Source organism: Corythoichthys intestinalis, chromosome 1, assembly GCF_030265065.1.
Source record: "Corythoichthys intestinalis isolate RoL2023-P3 chromosome 1, ASM3026506v1, whole genome shotgun sequence".
NCBI classification, from domain to species: Eukaryota; Metazoa; Chordata; class Actinopteri; order Syngnathiformes; family Syngnathidae; genus Corythoichthys; species Corythoichthys intestinalis.
This window is the reverse complement of record NC_080395.1, coordinates 50,491,113-50,511,689: the sequence shown is the minus strand read 5'-3', so window position 1 is coordinate 50,511,689 and position 20,577 is coordinate 50,491,113. Positions and strand designations below refer to the sequence as shown.

At 40.6% G+C, this 20,577-nt stretch overlaps 2 protein-coding genes across 2 annotated transcripts; both read right to left on the bottom strand.

The window, feature by feature from the left end:
* Positions 1-6,221: 6,221 nt before the first annotated feature.
* pou4f1 (POU class 4 homeobox 1) lies at positions 6,222-9,886 on the bottom strand. Its single transcript, XM_057842352.1, has 2 exons — positions 9,560-9,886; positions 6,222-9,203 (listed from the first exon to the last, which is right to left on the bottom strand). The coding sequence occupies exons 1-2, from the start codon at positions 9,680-9,682 to the stop codon at positions 8,205-8,207; spliced, it is 1,122 nt and encodes a 373-aa protein (XP_057698335.1). The 5' UTR covers positions 9,683-9,886; the 3' UTR covers positions 6,222-8,204.
* A 1,238-nt stretch (positions 9,887-11,124) lies between these two features.
* On the bottom strand, positions 11,125-17,779 carry obi1 (ORC ubiquitin ligase 1). Its single transcript, XM_057838649.1, has 6 exons — positions 17,634-17,779; positions 17,326-17,461; positions 16,005-16,096; positions 15,495-15,716; positions 15,294-15,382; positions 11,125-12,797 (listed from the first exon to the last, which is right to left on the bottom strand). The coding sequence occupies exons 1-6, from the start codon at positions 17,703-17,705 to the stop codon at positions 11,498-11,500; spliced, it is 1,911 nt and encodes a 636-aa protein (XP_057694632.1). The 5' UTR covers positions 17,706-17,779; the 3' UTR covers positions 11,125-11,497.
* Positions 17,780-20,577: the final 2,798 nt, after the last annotated feature.

Genomic DNA, 20,577 nt, shown 5'->3' with positions numbered 1-20,577 from the left:
CATTCACTTATGCCTGCGCTTCCACATTTTTATTCCTCATCACTGTCCATATCTTTTTGAAGGGCAGATTTTTCTTGAGGAAGATCAGCTGCTCCACATGTTCATGTTTAAGTAGACTGCGTTTCGTGGAAACAATATCTCCCGCAGGTCGTGCCATTGTAGTGGGTTATTTTTCAGGGTTAAAAACTCACGATCTCTGTCCCATGCAAATCTGGCTGCCGTCTTCACTTCGAAGTCCAACGTGCGTTGATAATCAATCGCTGTCATTCGTAACTTCCGCCTGGCAAGCTGGCGTCAGTGCTCGTGTTGTTTGTCCATTGTTTTAGCATGCGCGACTGTGGTTTCGTTTGCTCGGGCTTAGTTATGACACGCCCATCACGATCGAAATGCATGATGGGAAGTTGAGGCAACCACGACTGTGAGTAGTGGCTCTTCATGTTATATGATGTGTGCTGTCTCACTTGAAGTATGGTGATCTTTGGGGTCAAGCAGTGGGGAAGGCACTGCGCAGCGTGATTTAAGTGCAAGCTAATTACAGTATGTGTCATTCATTTACATATAGCTTGGTACATAAAACAAGTAAAGCAATAAAATGAATGCTGCTAACTGTTTTTTTTTTTGCTCGCGATAGCCGAGTCCTTGTTGTACTATCGATACATCTATGATTTACTGGCTATTTACTGTCGGATGGTTAGTTTGCTATCGATACAGCCGAATCGCTCGCCTGTAAAACCGGATATTCGGTCGTATCGGTTTATCGTTCTCAAGCTTAGTAAAAAGGTTTGCAAACTGACACATGATGCTACAGATTGACCGCGTAAATGCATAATAAACTATAATATAAAACACATTTAACAGTGCTCATATTGTAGCTCAAGAACAATTATCAATCTCATCATATCCAAACTGATGGCATGACATGCATGTGTTTCTGTTTGCCTCTATTCGGAGTGACAGGCTAATCAGTAGCGTGTCGGCGTCAGCTCCGGTTCTGCCTGTCATAGCTGTCAGTCTACTGGAGTCCCCTGAGTAATAAACAGGAGAGCTGATATCTCACCGTGCGACCTGCGTGCTGAGAAGCCAGGACACCGAGGAACATAACAATCAATGTCAGAACACGTGGTATTGATGAAAGATGTCAAAAATGGCTAGAACTTACATGGGATCCCGCAGGCACACAGTTAGTGTTTTAGCACATGAACATGATTATCCACACAACACAATATAATTTAACAATGATTGCCGAAAATATCTGCCAGCTGGGGAAGTTTGCCTACATGTAAGTTTGGAGCTGCACATAGATGCTGCTGACAACTCGTCTAGGATACTTTAAGCGCAGAGAACATAATTTTTACTCACAATATTGTTAGCCAACTATATAACTATGACAAAGATGTTTGATTGGATGACCTTGATTTGTTCAGATTTGTTCAGTACCAGAAACCAGTCTTCCCTCCTGTAGTATACAAAATGGTAGCTTTGTTTACGTCCTAATTGATTTATTAATTGATTAAAAGTCCGCTCATCCTGTACAATGTACTTCCAAAAGAAAAGGACCTATTTTTAGCAGGAGCAGGCATCGTCATTCGTATTGTGTTGGCTGGCTGACACTTGGTTTGAGAGGCTGGTGTGACAGCTGTGTCATGTGTCGAATATTCCAGTAACGGGATCCAGAGGATGATATTCCAGTCTGAGTAACAAGAGGCCAATAGGATCACAGACACACGATCAATGACCAGTAAGCTGAGATCTCGCTTTGTCTGTGACTCACTCAGACACTTGTTTTCCAATGACTGTTCTGCAATGTTCTTATATGTCTATATAGGAAGTGGCAATCTAATATACATTCGTGCCTGTGTCTACAGTATGTATGTGTTCCTCTGCAATGCTCCTTAAAAAGAGTTAAAGAAGTGAGTTGAACCAACCTTCCTGGGCATTCTTTCCACTACTCCAACAACTCATGAAATATTTAATGTGCCTCAGTAACCTCTCGCTCTCGCTCTCTCTAACTCTGTGACACACACACACACGTATATGAATATCCAGGTTGAGGTTTGGAGACGTCAGTGTTGTAGAGGTGTTAAAAGTGCAAGTGATGCCCTACACTAAACCCCTGAGTACCCATGCTTACACACATGTACAGGTTGGACTTCATGGCTATTTTGTCCCAGGTGCTATTTCATTCCCATTTGCTGTATTCTGTCTAGCTTTGTGTGTATCGAGGTAGCGGGATACAAATTTGACACCCGGCCGATCGGCAGCTGCCGGCTGTTTAATCAACAGTGATGAATATTTGATGCCGTGGTGGCGGACAACCGGTGGCCGACACTCTCCTCATTATTGAAGTCCATGTGTACAGAGGAACGTATTGAATATCAACGGATGGAGAGCTGCTCCCTGCCAGATATACATGGAATATATGCCTGTACTGCCTTCACTGAAATGCTATAGTCTATGGGGAAATACCAAAAAAGTATTTTTAGGGGGAAAAAAAACTTCAAGAGCAATATTATTGGTCACCAGTTAATCACAGAGCACACACAACCATTCTCTCACGCACACATCTTAAAATAATATTGTCTTCAAGGGAGCCAGAGGGGGCAAAGAAAACACAAGTATTGTATGAGAACAGGCAAACTCTGTACAGAAAAGCTGGGACAGCAATTGGAACCCTGAAATTTAGCAATGTGGAGCAGAGGTGATAAACACTATTCTACAATGCTGTCTATAACTGAATTGGTGCATTGACTAAATGTGTCCCCAAAATTGTGAATTTTGTAATTTTCAGGTTATTTAAATAGTGAAAACTGCATGGTTTTATATATGAGTTGAATGAGTTATGAGTTTGAACAGAGAATGAATTGAGCACATTTTTATAAGTACTGCAATACATTATGCATAGCTATGCAGTATATTTGTGTTAGGGGTGGTATGGGAGCATTGATCAATCGAGTACCGTAATAAATGTGTTGATTAGAAGCCAAATCAGTAAGAAAATATAAAGGGGTACTCTCCTGCTTTTGGATGATTATCAGACCAGTTTCTGGTTTTGCTTTACCATGAATTCAGTACGAAAGCAAATGCCATATTTTATTTAAAAAAAACTCTTAAAGACAAATCGAAAGGTAATACACATAGTGAACCTACTATATTATGAAGCAATGACTGTTCTTGCCTCTTGCTTCCAGTGGCTTGCCCTTCTATTTATAGCAACATGTGAAATTATATGAGGACAGCGATGTGATTTCAGTCCTCGAGTTCAAAGAGCATTTTGCCCACGGTCATGACAGTTTCGTGAGAGGCATGGGCTGCCAGATTAATGGCATTTATGTAGGTAGTGGGACATTTTGCATGAAGTGACATTTAGGTTTAAATATGCTTCTTATAAATGACATGACATATAGAAAGACAAGTGTTGAAACTTACAAGGGATATTGTTAGGATTTCCAGCTAACTCACCCCATGCTGAATGACAGTGTGCCTGATACTATGCACAGTGTTAAACACATTGGGAGGAAGTGGGCCAGGTTACTATATGTGTTATGGCAAAGTGAACTAACTTGACAGGCAATGAAGAATTAAGCTACTTTCATTTCTTTTCAATTAAATATTCTTACTGTGGATGACTGTAATGACAATTTGGCAGACAGAGAACTATAGTCTTTAATGAAGCTGTTAAAGTACAATGTATTGTTGTTATATGTGTCCAAGCCGAAAGTACAAAATGAAAGCGTATTAATAGGAAATTAGCCCACTAAGCATACAAAACCGCTTTGTTCATTATAATGCAATGCAAATTAATGCTTTCAGATGTATATTATACTGTATATATATTTAGGGGTTGGACAATTAAAAAAAAAAAAAAAAAAAATTAATATGGTGTAGGTCCGCCTTTTGCGGCAATTACGGCCTCAATTCTCCGAGGTATTGATTTTATACAACTTGTGAATTGTTTCCAAAGGAATTTTAAGCCATGTTTCAGTTAGAATGCCCTCTAACTCTCTTAGAGACGATGGCGGTGGAAATCGACGTCTTAATTGAATCTCTAAAACTGACCATAAATGCTCAATAATGTTGAGGTCTGGGGATTGTGCCGGCCATACGAGATGCTCAACTTCATTAGAATGTTCCTCATGCCATTATTTAACAATTATGTTCAATGATTATGATGCCAAAATGTTAGGTGTTTCCATTATTTTGTCCAACCCCTGTATATATATTTATATATTAATTATTAATGTATTTTGGATTTTATTTTTATAAACCAAAAATGAAAAATACATTTCTGAATTTATATAATGTTACTATAAGCTAAACCAATTAAAACAATTTTTTTAAATAGCTGTGCGTAAAGTCGATTCATAATTCGTGCATTAAAGGGTTAAAATGTTCTTATTTGTTTTAATCTCTGAAAATCTCGAACAGACACTTTATTAAGTGAACTGTAATAATAATAATAATAATAAAATAACAAAACACATAAATTATACTTATACAAGAGAATTTGCGTATTAAATCGCAGCGCCTGTCAAGGTCCTTGCATGCGAACAACTTGTCTGTCCTCCAACTAAACTTTTCCAGGCAAGTGCGAAAATACATGTATGTGTGCGCTTGGACTGTTTCTTGACACTAACCTAAATCCAATTTGCAATTTTTCGATATGCAGGAAGCTGCATATCCTTGAAGCATCACTATAGCTACATGGCAAGAGGTCAGCCCCCCAAGATCAAATATTTTTCTTACTAAATGGCGGATTTATTAGACAAATAAGTTGTTCGTGTGACTTTGAACCCTCCGTGATTGAAATATACCCGTGTGTCAACAGCATCGCTTCTCAAAGCAGTCCCGGGCGATGCATGGCTGCCACCGCGGATTACTGAGCAAATATAATGGGAAATGAGTACAGATCTGGGGGATCTACCCCCTCAACATCCCCCGGTTTGACATTTCCGTCCAAAGGCCAGCCTCCCTGCGCATTGTTGGATCAACCGGGCCCTCGACGGGAGTTCTTATTATTTTCTTCTTAGAACGCATTGAAGTTGAACAATGTCAAAAAAGAAACAAGGGCACGCGGTGTGTGTGAGTTTTTCCGATTCTTTTACCTTTTAGCGGGCTTCTAATGATGCCATCCATCTTGACGCGTGTGCCTAACAGCTGCGATTAGTTCATGGGCCGCTGGCTTCCGCTCGCAGCCTCGAAAAAGTCATGTGCTCGTAAATCTGAGCTGCACTGCCTTGCCATAACCTGAGTTCAAATCATTATTTGGAGACGTGGTGTCAGAGAAGCTCACATCTCATCTGTCAGGAATCCAATTTCCTCTTATTTACATCCATGCTAAAGATTAATTAATTGCCTGGAGGTGTTAAACTTATGAGAGGGTCTTGTAGGCACCGACGTTGAAGGGAGGAATTTTAACAATGTTCATTATCACACTAAATATATTATCATTATTATTATTATTATTATTATATTATATAATTTGTTGCTGAATTATACATTATGCTTCATACTGCTCTATAAGGGAAACAAAACTAAAGAAAAGAATGCAAAATTATCAGGTCTTTTTATTTTGCTATTTGAGTAAAATAAATATTCTTTTCAAACAGCAACTTAACTCTCAACAGGTACAAATATTGCCTTTAAGAGTATTTTTCTGAAAAATGGTTAAAATTCTATTTTCAGTACTTTTTCAAGAGCTTCAATTTTTTTTTTTTTTTTCATGATTGACTGGTAATTAACAAAAACAAACTGGCAGTAAAGGAATGAAAAATACGTTCTTATCCACATGTACAGCAAAATGAAATGGTGTCCTCCACCATATGGTCCTCTCTATCTTAATATTGATTAAATTGTATTTCCATTTGGTTATGACTATAAATGGAGATGAAAATATGACCTTCATTGCATGTAAATCTCATCATAGGTCCAAGGTGGTACCTATCATTTGAGTGCATGTCACCTAAATGTTCCATGAATGTAGGCCTATAACAGGCCCGTGAAGCAACGACACCTTAGCCCATTATTAATGGCGCTTTAAGGGTTATGATATCGGTAAAGCTACTGATGAAATATGCCTCTGATTAATAGAGGCCTCTGTCGTAACAGGCTGACATATGGTAGGCGAGCCAGCTGGGGACGGAACCTCAGGCATCCCCTACGGCCATTAACATATTAGAGGCTATTGTGCAGGCAGACCGTCCGACTTCATCCAGAGCCCCTGTGCAGAGAGACAGCAGCCCAGAGCTGTTTGATATAGGTTTTCAATAATGCATCACTCCACAGTCCGCCAGCGGAGCTGTTCGTGGTGCTGAAATTATTGCCGTGTAGCTGCAGCGTTCCAAACAACATGCAAATTTGACATGAATTTTCAGAATGTATATAGAGGGAATTGAAACAAACTCATTGAAACGGCACTTGGCTGTGTTTTGAAATATTATTTACATTTATTGTAAATAATGTGCTTTACGACAATCTATACTAAAAAAAAAAAAAAACATGAAAAAAGAAAAGATAATACACAGCTACTCACGTTTCCTTTGTAAAGGTTTTTTTTCTGCCATGCAGGAATTTTGCTCATTGGATGCTAAAATGCTACAACAGCCAGAGAGGAAAGTAAAATGTGTATGTGTGGTATAAAGGGGTTGGGGTTGCAAGATTTTTTAAATCTACGAAACAATTCGAAAATTTAGTCTGACATAAAATGTGCTCTTTATTTCCCCCTTTATAAAAACAAAAAAATCGAGTATATTTTTGTAAGCTCAGTCCCTCTATAATCACACTATATGTTATTATACTGTAAACTATTTGCTCTATTATACGTGATTACTGCTTGAGTTTGTGAAGATGTATACATTTTATTTTCATTTAAAGCAAACGAAGGCCTTAAAGATTATTATGGTGGGAAGAAAAAAACATAAGGAAAATATTTCGACCAATTAATCAAATACCACAGGAAACTTCTTAATTTATGGGACATCCACAACCAGAAAGGCAAACTTTAATTTTTCTATTTATTAGAAGATTGCTGGAACACACCTCCCTGTTGAATTTGGCGTAGAGGATGGGAAATACAATTGAAGTCAGAATGAAAGAAAAGGGACAGCAAACGTGTGTGGACAATTTGTGAGAACAGCGGGTTAAAGAGACATTTCCATGACACCCAGCTTTGTAAACATACCTGTGCACAAAATAAAAAATAGTACTTACAACGTTTTCCTTCACATTTAACACGACAAACAACGTGGTGATCTTAATGTGAAAACAGGCAGTTAACAGTGACTTACACCATCACAAGGCAAGTTCTATAGCGGTAGAAAGCTCTACTGTATACCAAAGAGTAGTCATAATTGCTCTTCCAATGCATAGAGTGCTTGCACTGCAAACTAAAACACAGAAAATATATTTCAGTTTAGTTTTCATCAGCAGACAAGGCTTTTCGTGCTCTCAGGTGGATTTATTTCCCTTCTTTTTTAACCTTAAATTGTGAATCCAAATGTGTCCACGGACCCACGCTTTCATTTTAATTCTAACACAACTTGAATCTTGTGATAAAGTGATGTTTGTATTTACAAAACCATGTGGACATTTCTTATAAATAAAGGGTATTTTGTGCAAATTGAAATAAATAGATATACAGACGTGAGAGCCTGCAGATGATCAAATGCTGCCAGTGAATTAGGATTCCATGCAGGCCTACACTCTAGACTCTGCAACGAAATTTCACTTATAGCAGCCCCCGAAATAATAAATAAAGACATGAATAAATAAACAGTCATGTGGATTATTCTAGAACAACAACCACAGACGCCAAACCAAATTTAAATATATACGACAATCAATGAGGTAATTTGTGAATGGCTATTAGTTCAAATAATAGGCCAGTGAGGAGAAACGAACTCGCTATAGTATCATTTTCCCTTCTCCGCGTGTTTTAAAAGGCAACGTCGACGTCGCTAAAGTTTTCCTCTTAGGAACGGCGCAAGGTGGGTGGAATCTGATTTTGCATACTTCACATTCACCGATAACGTGAAAAAATAATGAATATATGAAGCCTCTTATAGAATGATCGAAGCCCATTGCGCACCAGCGTATAAATTCGCCGGAGACAAAAGACTGAATTGGTGCTCTTTAATTGTCCATTGGTCCTCAAATTCAGTCACAACAACTTTAGTCTGCGTGTCTTTTCATTTTTTCCCCCCCAAGCATCAGTGGGCGGCGGAAAATTTCAACCTTTTCTGCTTCTGTCTTTGGTTGCAAAACCACACTCGCACCACGTTCTTTTTCAAGTCTAATTTCTCCGCAATGGCTGCTATTTTCTCTGAAGAGGGTCGCGGCTGCACGGCGAAGTACGCCTCCAAGGACCTCTTCTCCGGGGCAGCTATCGAGGTCCTCTTGCGTTTCTTTTCCCCTCCGTTGAAAATATCCGGTTTGCTCATTTTCTCCCTTTGGGCCCCCTCGGCCTCCTCCAGCCACGCCTGGAGGATGGGTTTGAGCGCGATCATATTGTTGTGGGACAGAGTCAACGACTCGAATCGACAAATTGTACTTTGGCTCAGCGATCCCACGCCGGGGATTTTCAGATTAGCCAGCGCGCCGCCCACGTCCGCCTGGGTCACCCCCAGTTTGATCCTCCGCTGCTTGAAGCGCTCCGCGAAGGCCTCCAGCTCCCTGGGGTCCGTGTCCGAGTCATTTATGGACGGCAGCCCGCCGCCCGTCAGCCCGGGGCCGACTTGGCTTCCCCCGTGGTGACCCGGTAAGAGGCCGTGGTGGGTGAGAGGCGAGTTCATGCTCATGGCCGCCTGGTGCGAGAGGTGGCTCAAGCCGTGCATGTGCGAGTGTGCGTGCGCGTGTGTGGGTGCGGCGGAGGTGGAGATCAGCCCTCCGCCGCCACCGCCGCCGCCGCCGCCTCCACCCCCGGCCCCGTCGTGCGCGCTGGACATGAGGGCGAGAGAGGGCGAGCTGATGTGGTCCATTAATTCCGGCGGTTCCAAGTTCTGGTGGTGATGGTGATGATGGTGGTGGTGATGGTGGGCCAGTGGCACCGTGGACGTCGACGAGCACGGGACGGTGCTCATGGTGTGGTACGTGGCGTCGGGTTTGAACGGGTGCGTCTTGCCCTGGGACACGGCGATGTCCACTGCCGCCAGAGCCTCGGCCCGGGCCAGAAGCGTCTCGTCCAAACTGGCGAAAATGTTGCTTTGCAGCTGCGGTTGTAAATAACGGGGAGGAAAAAACAGATAAGAATGATGCAGCGTTCATTTGGGGAGGAAAGGAGAACATTAATAAATGCATCTGTCAATTGGGACTTTCGGCGACACATTACACATGCAGCTGAGGTATTCCTTTAGAAGCAGCAAGTCATAAAAATTCATACGAAAACAGTGAAGTCGGCATTTGCCTCCTTTCAAAAAGATCACAGACATTGCAGCGGAATACATTAAAAACAAGATTAAGCGCGCGCAAACGCGCCTTGGAGCGACCCTTGGAATTACGCACGGTCGCCGTTCACCACTAAAGCCCGAGACCTGGAACCCGTGCAAGTTTCAGAGAAAGTGTTTACCTGTGGAGTTTGTAGACAGGCTCTCCGTATAGCCTCCGAGCTGGAATGCAGGGTGGTGTACTTGTGCTCCGGTAGCGAAGGATGCATGGCGAAGTGCGCCTGTTTGCTGTTCATGGACATCATCTTGGCGAGCTTCCCCAGTTAAAGTGCACGGAGAGAAGAGGGCTGAAACGGCCCCAAAAGCCCGAAAAGGACACCGCCAGTGATCTTGTGCCTATCCGCTTGTGATGCAGCCGAGTGCGCAGTGTTGTGTGCGCTCTGTCGAGCCTTGAGCTCGGAGATCACAGAGATGCCTGCAGTCTCTCACGCGCACTTATCTGTCTACTGTTTCCCTCTGCTGGGATGAGAGAGCCTCTTACACCTGAGCGCCTCAGATCTCGTCAAGCCCAGCCCGGCTGCTCTCGCGAGACGTAAAGTGCCAGAGCAGTGAACAGACTGACAGATAAAAACTGCTCTCAGGGCAGAGGCTCTAACGTCAGGAGACGAGACGTCTGTGGTTTTTAAGGACTTGTGCCGCTCCATCGTGCCACGGAACTGGCCCCAATTTTTGTGATGGAAGGTGAAAAGAATTGCCGTTTATTTCGACGGTCATCCACCGATATAGGATTTCCTCTCTGTGGGGAATGTATACTAATTAAAGTCCAGTAGAGAAAATGTTAAAAACCCACATAAATTTGGCAAAAAGTCCAAATCTCTATTCTAGTAGGCAAATTGATATTACCTTTTTTTGCAATATGTTTTCAATACAAATAAAGCACTAGTCACCACTCCCTCAAAAATGGTATAATGCACCAGATCCTATATTATTGTACTTACACATCAAAATGGTAACAGTATAAATTAAATACGATAAATGTAAATGTGTTTGCTTCGTACTGGCAGGTGTTGCCAAGTCATCCACTATTCACTTTTTTCACTCAACTAAATCAAACAATAGAAATACATAAGACATTTTGTGGTTGATGTGTCTAAAATATTGGTACTTTCTTGCCAATGAAATTGACAAAACGACAGAACATTTTTATGTACAAACTAGTTCGTTTACAATATCAGGAGATGGTAAACCACCTTCATCCACAAAGCTTATCTCCAGTTGAGCACTAAACAAATTGATTTAATACTCTAGTGTAACCTTGTACAGTCTTTACCTAAATTAATGAATCTCAATGAATTAACACTTCATTTATTCAATCCACAATGGTTGTCCAATTAAAATTTCATGCAAGCGATTAGCAGTATGCGAAATACACGTGATATCGTTAAATTTGCATAATAAAGTGCTTTCTGCCACAATTGAATTACTGTGTGTTTGTCTCTGTGCGCTTGTGTGTGAGAGGTTGTGTGTCATTATGGTGTTAAGCAGTAGAGAGGCCACATTTCGTCTTTGAATGACAGAAAATCAAGAAATAACAAGGGGGATTATTGTAATGCTGCTCATCAGCGAAGGAAGCACTACTGAATGAAACCTTTTTGCAATAACTTCTGCTTCAACACTGAATTTAAAAAACTCAAATTCAACCTAGCATTGATAGTAACCAGTAGCCGCTCTACTCAGAATAAACATATTTGTTAGTGCAAGGTCATTCGCATTTATTATGTGATTTTTTTTCAGTAGGTTGTCATCCTGTGTGATTCACAGCTTCTGGGACAAAAAGGTCAGATAGTAAATGTGCCAACAATAGACAGGCAGTGCTTCATAAAACAGCGATAATTTGTCTAACAACAACAGGCTTTCTTTTAAATGCAAGACTTTAAAACCTATCAAATGTCTACTTTACGAAGTACATACAGTAGAGGGGCTTTTACAAAAGAGTCAGATTTCCATGTGCTTACAATGTCACAAACAGCAGAGATGCAACTTTAAATTAGTAAAACCTTGTGAACAACGCGTGACAAGAACATGTTTCATTACAGAGGACACAAAGGTGTGAGAAAACTTCACATGAGTTTTGAAAGTTTAGTGGGACTGCTTGCGTTGAAGGGGCTGTGGGACTTTCTTTTTGTTGGTTGGCCAGCGTTGAGTGTATGTCTGTGTTCTGATGTGTTCACAGGTTTACCACAGGGAGAGGAGATGTCATGATCCTTGCATCGGCTCGCTGGACTGACAGAGCCAGAGGGACCGGCCTTAGTCTCTTCCAGAGAGTCAAAGAGCAGATCAAATGAGAGTTCCTCTGTGTGAGAAGCCGCTCCGTGTTCCACACAGCCAGGCACACGATTCTCCTCCACATGTGACACAAGGGATGGAGGGCATCTTTCTCCAGTGCCATCTCCAGAAGCCTCGTTATTCACTGTAACGCGTTGTGCTTCAACATCTGCACATGTCTGTGGTTCTGCGACAAGAGTGTGGTCTAAGTCGGCGGGAAGGGATGCCAAGGAGAGCTGAGACCCACGGCTACTGGAGCTATCCACGTCCAGCATCATGGTATCTAACTCAGATATTTTGTTTAGGTAAGCAGCGTCCATGGAGGCCTCACTGGACTTCTGGAAACTATCGGGCTCATCAGCTACAAAACCAGGAGCCGTGGAATCAGTAGCTGTGTGTTCTTTACTCGGACCAGGAGATGATTGCTCATTTGATTCTGAGTGCTTCCAAGATCCCCAAAAAACAGGTTTTAGTGGCTGCACGTCATCCGAATTTGTAGGTAAACATTTAGGGAACATGTCCCCGTCACTGAACTGCTTTTCTGTGGTAGTTTTGCCTGGACTGGGGACGTCATCAAAATCAAGCCTCCTGAGATGAGTAACAGGTTTAAATGCAACTTTCTTCTCGCGCACACCGGGGCTCCTCAGTGTCAGAGAACGAAAAGCGGAGGAGGGAGTGGAGGGAAAGAAGTCCGAGGATGTGCCGTCCATGTCCTCTGCTTTTTCAGATAGTCCACAAGGATGTTTGAGAGAGTCCTTGTGATCCGTACACGATGAGAACATCAAACTATGAGGCGTAGAAAATGTCAGTGCATCCGCCTCAGGATTGCTGCAGATGGAGCCCCTCTCGTTATCACTCAAGCTTCTCATCATCATCATATGGATCCTTTGCTGTTGGGTGAGAGAGTCTAGCCCCGGTGCTTTCTTTTTACATGACTCCTGCATTTCTGCACATCTCTTTTCAGACGTCCTGACCCGATTCTCCAAATCGTCAATGTACTGGTCACTGCGCTCCAGAGCCCTCTTTAAGTGGTCAGTGTCTCTTTGGTACTGCTGGATTTTTGCTTCCAAAGCAGCAACAGTATACCGCCCAAACCTGAGAATGCAAAATGTTTATTTTTTTAATTTATTTTTAAATAATCCCACCTTTCTAACAAGAATACATAATACCATTTGAAATCATTGGCATTTTAATCATATTTGTGTATTCAGAATGAAGGAATGCATGTATGACAAAGAGTATTGTGGTGTAATAAATTTACAAAAACAGTAGAAAGGGTCTTGAAACACACAAATTCAAACTCAATTGTTTTACCAGATTTGATTATAATCTTTAAAAATAAAGGCTGAGTGTCAAATCATACACACATTTAGAATACAAAGCACACTTTCGTGAACTGGAATAATTGTTCATCTCTTAAATCTATATTTTACAATCGGTTTTAAGGTACATGTACACAAAATGCGTAGCGGCTTATTCGGCTACACTACACCTGTGTAAAAATAGGACTTCTCTAGCCCACGGTTCGGTTTGAACCTCGGTTTTGGGATCACGGTTTCGGTTCGGTTTCGGTTTGCTTTCTGGATTTTTTTTTTTAAAACTGCCTTTATTTTGCTTTTAATAAAATGAAATAAACACTTAAAATGTAAACATTTTCGACTGTTAAAATGCCTCTTAGCTCTTTGGCTAGTTTAGTGACTGACTACTGAAATAGACACACAGTAGTAAAAAAGTTACTTGGCAAAGTAACTGGTGTTACCTCTCATGTTTTTTTTCTTTAAAAAAAAAAAAAAAAAAGTGTAACCTTTGCCATGTTTGGAGGTCATTTAGTGTTCTGAATCAACCGTTAAAGTTGATAAAATTGCTCCTGTTTTTGCATTAGTTCCCTTCTGTCTACTTTCGACATGTGAAAATTTTAAAACCGTTTCATCATTTAAAGATAGACTCAAGTCAAGATTTTGCTGATTTAGGAGTATTTTAGATAAAAAGTTACTTAGATTCACTAGGAAGGTTCACTACAACAGAGCCCTTCTGAGAAGTTTACTGCTCTAAAATGGCGGCTGTTTACTAACGCTACCGAGTCTGTCATTTCGCATGTAGTTCTATATGCATAAGATATCTAGGCGTAGGTTGTAGGCTGTCGGCCACAGTCAGGAAATATTGGAGCCACCTAGCCTAGCATCGCGTTTGCTACAGCGTCACAACAAGCACTCTTCCCTCTCCGTGTCTCTGACTTTTCTCCTGTCATTCAACCAACGTATTAACGAACGGAGGGAAAAAAACGTAATGCACGAAAAACGTACAGATTTTGAACGTAACGTACGGCGTACACATTTTAAAAATCAGTGCTCACTTGTATAAATTATGCCGAGACCGTACAACTTGACAGGTATGATTTATAGTGGATCGTCACAGTTAATTAGTAGCACTCTGTAGCACGGGACGTCCAACTATCAGTGGTCACGGCGAAACTAAGTGCTTTAGCGAAGTCATCTTCGATGGCTTTGCGTGCCATTTCGTAAATGTCGGGGAATACGTTGTTGGAGAAATATGTCCGCGAGGGAACAATGTAACACAGGTCAAGCGTTGCAAATAAATTAACAAAGCCCGCTGTGTGTTTTCACTGGTGTCATCTCCGGGGTTGTCCTGCTCTGAGAAAGTGTTATCTGTGGGTGATGCCGGCTGAGGTGCCGGAGTCATGTTATAAGTGTTGCCATTAGCATAGGGAACAAGCGCTGAGCAATGCTTGCAAATTTATTTATTTATTTTTTTCAATATTTTCTCTCCCTCCTATTTTCTCTCCCTCCGCATTGTAGTCCACAGGGAAACCGAAATGTTGCCACACCGCAGATTTGAAAGAAGCCGGTGCTTCCTCAAAATTCGGTATCTCCACTCCTCCGCTCGCCATAGCTTTTTGTTTTCTTTCTTGTTTCACTTTCACTTCGCTCGTAAGCAAGAGAGGGCGTTACTCGGCTTCTATTACACAGGTGCTTGACAACGATAGGACATTTACTTGCGGCGGGGCGGGCATTTCTCCACAACTGTGCTTCACGTAACATACAGGCACACAGAGCTCGATCAATTAGTTCCACAAGCGTTCGGAATAAATTAATTGCAAAAACGAAAAGGCGCGGTTCATAAAGGCGTATTGAACCGTACAGGACGAACCGTACGGTTCGGCTTTGAACCGCAAACCGTTGCACTGCCAGTAATAACAGTACATTCTAATCTTTTAGTAACAGTACAACTTTAGTTTCTTAGTAAAAGTATGACTTTAATCTCGTAGTAAAAGTACATCTTTAATCTCGTCCTTCTTTATCTTTATTTGGCCCTCATTCCAAGTCGTAAAACTTTATATAACCAGTGAGTTAAAATTTTGAATTGTTCGCAATCTCTTTAATCTCTTACTTGTAAAAGTACATCTTTAATCAAGTCCTTTGCTTTATTTGGCCCTCATACTAAGTCGTAAAACTTCATATAACCAGTAAGTACATTTTAGAATTGTTTGCAGCCTCTTACATTTCAAAAACTAGAAACATTCACGTACCCCAATTGTGCAATAACAGTAATTACCCGCAAGGAGATACTTACTTCTGTGGGGATCTACTGACCACTTCAGCTTTCAGTCTTGAATTTTCCTGCACCAGGTCAACATTTTGAGATCGCAGAGTTTTATTTGCCTGAGGATGATAAGAATAACAAACTCTAGTCTAGTAAAGTTTAATTTTAAAAAGGTTTAATAAAGGTAGTCCCATTGCAAAGACTTCATTTAAAATGTTAGCGATTACATGCCTCTTTAAGCTTGTCAAAATCCTGTTTAAGTTTATCACAAACATCGTTGGCTGTTTGCAGCCTGTTTGCCCATTCCTTCATGATGCTCGGATCCACTTTTTTCTCATCAGCGTGCACAGAGCTAATACTGCAGGGATCCAAAGCTTTCCTCAATTGCAACTCCAAATTTTGATTTTTGGATTTCAGCTCTTCGTTTTCTCTGCTGAGACCTTCGATTTCTTCCTGTCAAGACAAATTGCATTAAATGAACATTTCCACAAAAGAATTTTAATGACTGGATATTCTATTTTAAAATAACCTAACTACTGTCCATTTAAGAAGAAAAAAAGCCTAGCCAATATGAATTTTAGCAAAATACCATAACCAACTGCTAAGATACGAATAACCCTTCTACAGTATATTTTTATTCTTTGTTTCTGTAATGGCTCTTCTCTAAGAGGGACAAATGAAGGGTTGTTTGTGTTCAAAATAATGATGTCAATTAAACAATATAGTCTGATGGACCAATACCTCATAATCGCGCAGTAGGAGATCTCCCCTCGTTTTCCTAAGTCTTTTTCTCATAGCGGGGCTCTCAATGTGATCGGTGTCATTTGTACCTCCTGTAGCATAATACACAACAAACATAGATTAGTGGGTAAGTATTAGTCAGATAATGAGTTATGAATTTGAAGCATATGTTATTATTGAAGTAAAATATTTATTTCTTTAAAAAGAGGCAGGGTAGGGGTGGGCATAATTTTGTTAGGAAGGTAGTGAACACCTTAGCATTAATAGGAAAAAAGATTAGATTTGTAGGATGCAAAACATTGATGGAGCGATCAAACGCTGAATAAAATTAATCCAATTAAATTGATTGGATTTGATCATTAATAATGTATTTTTATTATGGTTATACCTCAATATCAATGGGTCAGAATTTCATTGTTTTGATATAAAGTAGACAATGTATATTCAGAAGTAGAAAAAAAGTGCTCAAACTGTACTTCAGTGCAGATTCAGATGTCTGTAAAATTATTAAAAATAATACACTTTTATTAACATGTGCTTAAACTAATGTTGTCCTCGCAACATGATACCATGGCTCCTTAATGTTGTGAATGGTGTTAAAAAAAGGGGGCATTTTAAGACATTAAAAGGGGGGAGGGATGCTTTTTCCCCTCTCCGTTTATTCAAAGCTATCCCAACATCATTATCAGATTAAAAAAATATACAAATCCCCTTTTTGGCAAATCAGTTGTGCAGCACAAAATAAGGTTGCAAACAAATTACATTTAAATACTGTTTTACATAAATAAACCATATACAAATACATTAATACAAATAAAGTTGGTCGTCCAATGTGATACACTACACTGCCTGTGATCTTTGTTTCACTAGTGTAAATTTATACATAGCATAGTATACAACATATTGCATACACACATTATTTTTTATATATATATATATATATATATATATATACACACACACACACACCTACACACACATACACCTCTGGATTATTTTGTTCCTTGAAGAGCTGTATTTTGTTGCTTGTAGCCCTTAACTCATTCGCAGCCATTGACAGTTATCCACATAAAATCAGTTTCAACTGGGGAGGCTGGCACTGAGAGATGTTCACTGGCATTGACAAAAAAAAAATCTTGTACACTCAATTCCAATCCTCTGAAAATGACATGATCCGGCCCGATTTTCGAACAACTGAGCATATCGGGGACATCCCTAATTACAAAATAATCTAACATACTGGCTGTCTGTGCAAGAAGAATGTCAAAAGATGTGCTGCTGATCGGATTGCCAACGAATGCTCTGTGCAGGAACTACTCACCTATAAGTTCTCTGCAGGGGTTCTCTGTCGTAATGGGGACTCTGCATGAGGGACACTGGCTGGCGTTCTTTAACCACATTTCCATGCAGGACGAACAGAACACGTGGTGGTTTCCACATATGACCGGCTGCCTGACCTACAATACATCAAAAGTCGGTTCGGGTCCATATTCTTTGAATATGCGGTATGAATCATTCAAAGAGCTGACGTCTGTGCTTTGACAAACGTTTCCGAGTTGCCTTCTTGGTGAAACTTCCACAGTGGAGATTACTATCTTTTGGATTAACAATCGGAAGGTGGATATTTACCTTTCCGAGGCATATCTGACACGACATCGGCAGAGTCAAACATAGTGTTGAAGTTTGGAAGCTGAGAGCCATGTTTCCCAGCGAGAACGTAACACGCGCGTCGCTGAGGGACGCTCAAATGAGCCAACCGGAAGTGAGGAATAGCGCGCCAAATATACGCGGAAATGCCAAACGGACTACGGAAAGTCTGGATGTCCATAACAGTTCGTCACTAGTAGTAGCCTGCAGACGTGTATGCAGAAAAATTCAAGTAATCTTTTTTTTTGATAGCACATTCCATACATATTTATATAAACAAAAATACAAGAACACAAAAAAAGGAACGCTTCATTCTGAATCATTACAATTACTTAAAAAACAAATGGGTTACACTCAAACCCTACGAACTGCATTACTCAGCACTGAGGAAACAAGGTGTGGAAAGGCCAGATGAGAGGAGCCTCCACTTTATAGCTGCAGCGAACTTGCCTAACCGCCCTAAACCGAGCAGACACAGGTACACGCCATATAGTGGCTATACGTCCTGCATGCAGGACAGTTCTGTTTTATTATGCCTTGTCCTGCATTTTGCACAGCCTCAAAAAGGAGACTTATTTGTCTTCCTTTTTGGAGTTGGACCCAAATGCAACACACTCCAGTGTGTTTGTGAGTGCTTGCTGCAGTATGAACGGCTATAGGTAGGCAATTTTAAGGACTTAGGAAAGTGCTATTTTATCCTATAGGCTGAGTTATGCTTTCGTGGCAGACTTACAGCGTCAAGGCAGAACCGATTTTCAAACCTCCGTCGTAGCCTGACGTGCAGCTCCACAAAATTCTGACTACACGTCGCGTTAACGCTTGGTGATGTGGCGCAAATGGACTGTGATTGGTCCACTCAGACTGTTGTTTCCAGTTCAGCGCGAAATAACCGTCATTTACAAACATGCTTGCACTAACGACCACCTCCGCAACAGTCTTCTACATCGCCTGCGCCTCAACATTTGTATGATCAACGTTTGTTGTTCAATGTTGATTAGGGTGACCAAGTGTCCTCTTTTGCCCGGACAAGTCCTACTTTCACGTAGTATCCTCGTCGTCCGGGCGGGTTTTATAAATTGTCCGGTTTTTATGATTTTTCACGGGACCAATTTGAAGAAAATCCCTCCGGCCGCTGGGTGGCAGTGCCTGCCTGCGATGACATGGCTCCTAGTAGTAGGGAGGGAAGGAGTAGTTCTTCTCGTTTTTGTTGGCAGTTTACCCCTATCATGAGGCATTACCGCCATCTACTGGGTTGACGATTTGGCCACAACGCCTGCTCAGTTGTTAAGTTTTTTACGATAAATACGTATATTATGGCAACTTTTGACTTCTGTTGGAGCTTTAACTGTAAAATCCCGTTTGGTGTCGCATCGTTGAGCTGCCGATTATTGTAAACTTTTATAGCAAAGTTAGATTTTTGCCTCAGCTAGCTATCAGTAAGCTAAATCACGCTATGCATTATGGGAAACGTAGTTTTTGATCTGCTACGTTTGGAAACATGCTGGTTGAATAGTTTGTCAGTTTATTTCGGTTATTGTTTGTGTGCAATCTAGAACATTGAATGAGAATATCAATTGAATGGGAATAACAATTTGTCAAGGACAATTGTAGTGTTAGTAATTTATAAAAATGTTTAGTTGGCACATAGCCTACTGTGTGTATGTGTATTGACTGGACTACATTTCCATGGGTCTGCATATATATAAATATATATATATATATATATATATACACACATATATATATATATGTAAATAATATATAATATTGTATATAATATTATATATAATATATAAAATATATACATTTGTTTGTGTGTTTGTTTGTTTGTTTGTTTGTTTTTGTTTTTTCAGTCTTTTTTTTTTTTTTTTTTTTAAACTGCATTTTTCCATCCAGAGTGAGGGGGCACACTTTAAATATATTAAAGTGATATAGGCATCTTTGAGTGAACTTGGGGTAAAATTCAAGTATCTTGAGGCCGGGCTGAATGTCCTCTTTTTTGGAAATCAAAATATGGTCACCCTAATGTTGATGAGCTGAAGATCCACATTCAAGAGTTCCATCTCCGTTGGCATTGTTGTGTAACCGGAAGAAAACTCGAGGAAGTCGACAAGAGTCCCCCAAAACCGTACAAACACAATGCCACGCCCCTCTAGTGGCTTGGCGATGTTGGTGAGTTTAATTCAATTGTTGTCCTTTGTGTTAGCACCTAGAAGTTAGCTGTGTACCATGGTACACTCGGCAGCAACTGTTGGTGCGAAACTTTTTTTGTGTTTATGAAAATATTGTAAATACCTTGAAATACTGTTCTGGTCAAAATAAGACAGCAACAGCAGTCAATCCATATGAACTGGGAAGGTCTTCAGTTAAAATGGATTGGACATCAATCACCTTCAATTGCAGCCAATTAGTAATTAACTTTGTTTTATATTTCTCTATTCATTTATTTCGGCCAAAATGAACACCGCACCTTCTTGGTCAAAGTGTGCTTAAATGTTGATTCCAGAAGAATGTGTCAATCCGCTCCTTAAGTAGGGTGACCGTATTTTGATTTCCAAAAAAGAGGACACTCGGCCCAGCCTCGAGATACTTAAATTTTGCTCGAAGTTCACTCAAAGATGCCTCATCACTTTAATATATGTAAAGTGTGCCTACTCTGTCTGGATAGAAAAATCAATTTTATTTAAAAAAAAATAAAAAGAAACAAAAGCTACATAACTAAAGACACAAATTCAAATTCTCAGAGTCGGGTTCTAATATGGCGGTTATGTTTTGTATGCTGTACCTGAACTCACCGCCTGACTGACGTGACTGAGTAAGATAGGTATAGCGAAGGTTTTACTTTCTCTTTTCGTGGTCTTTTGCCGTTGGCGTCGGCTACGGCGGACTGAAGCCGTGTTGTGTAGCACAAGTTCTGAAATAAATG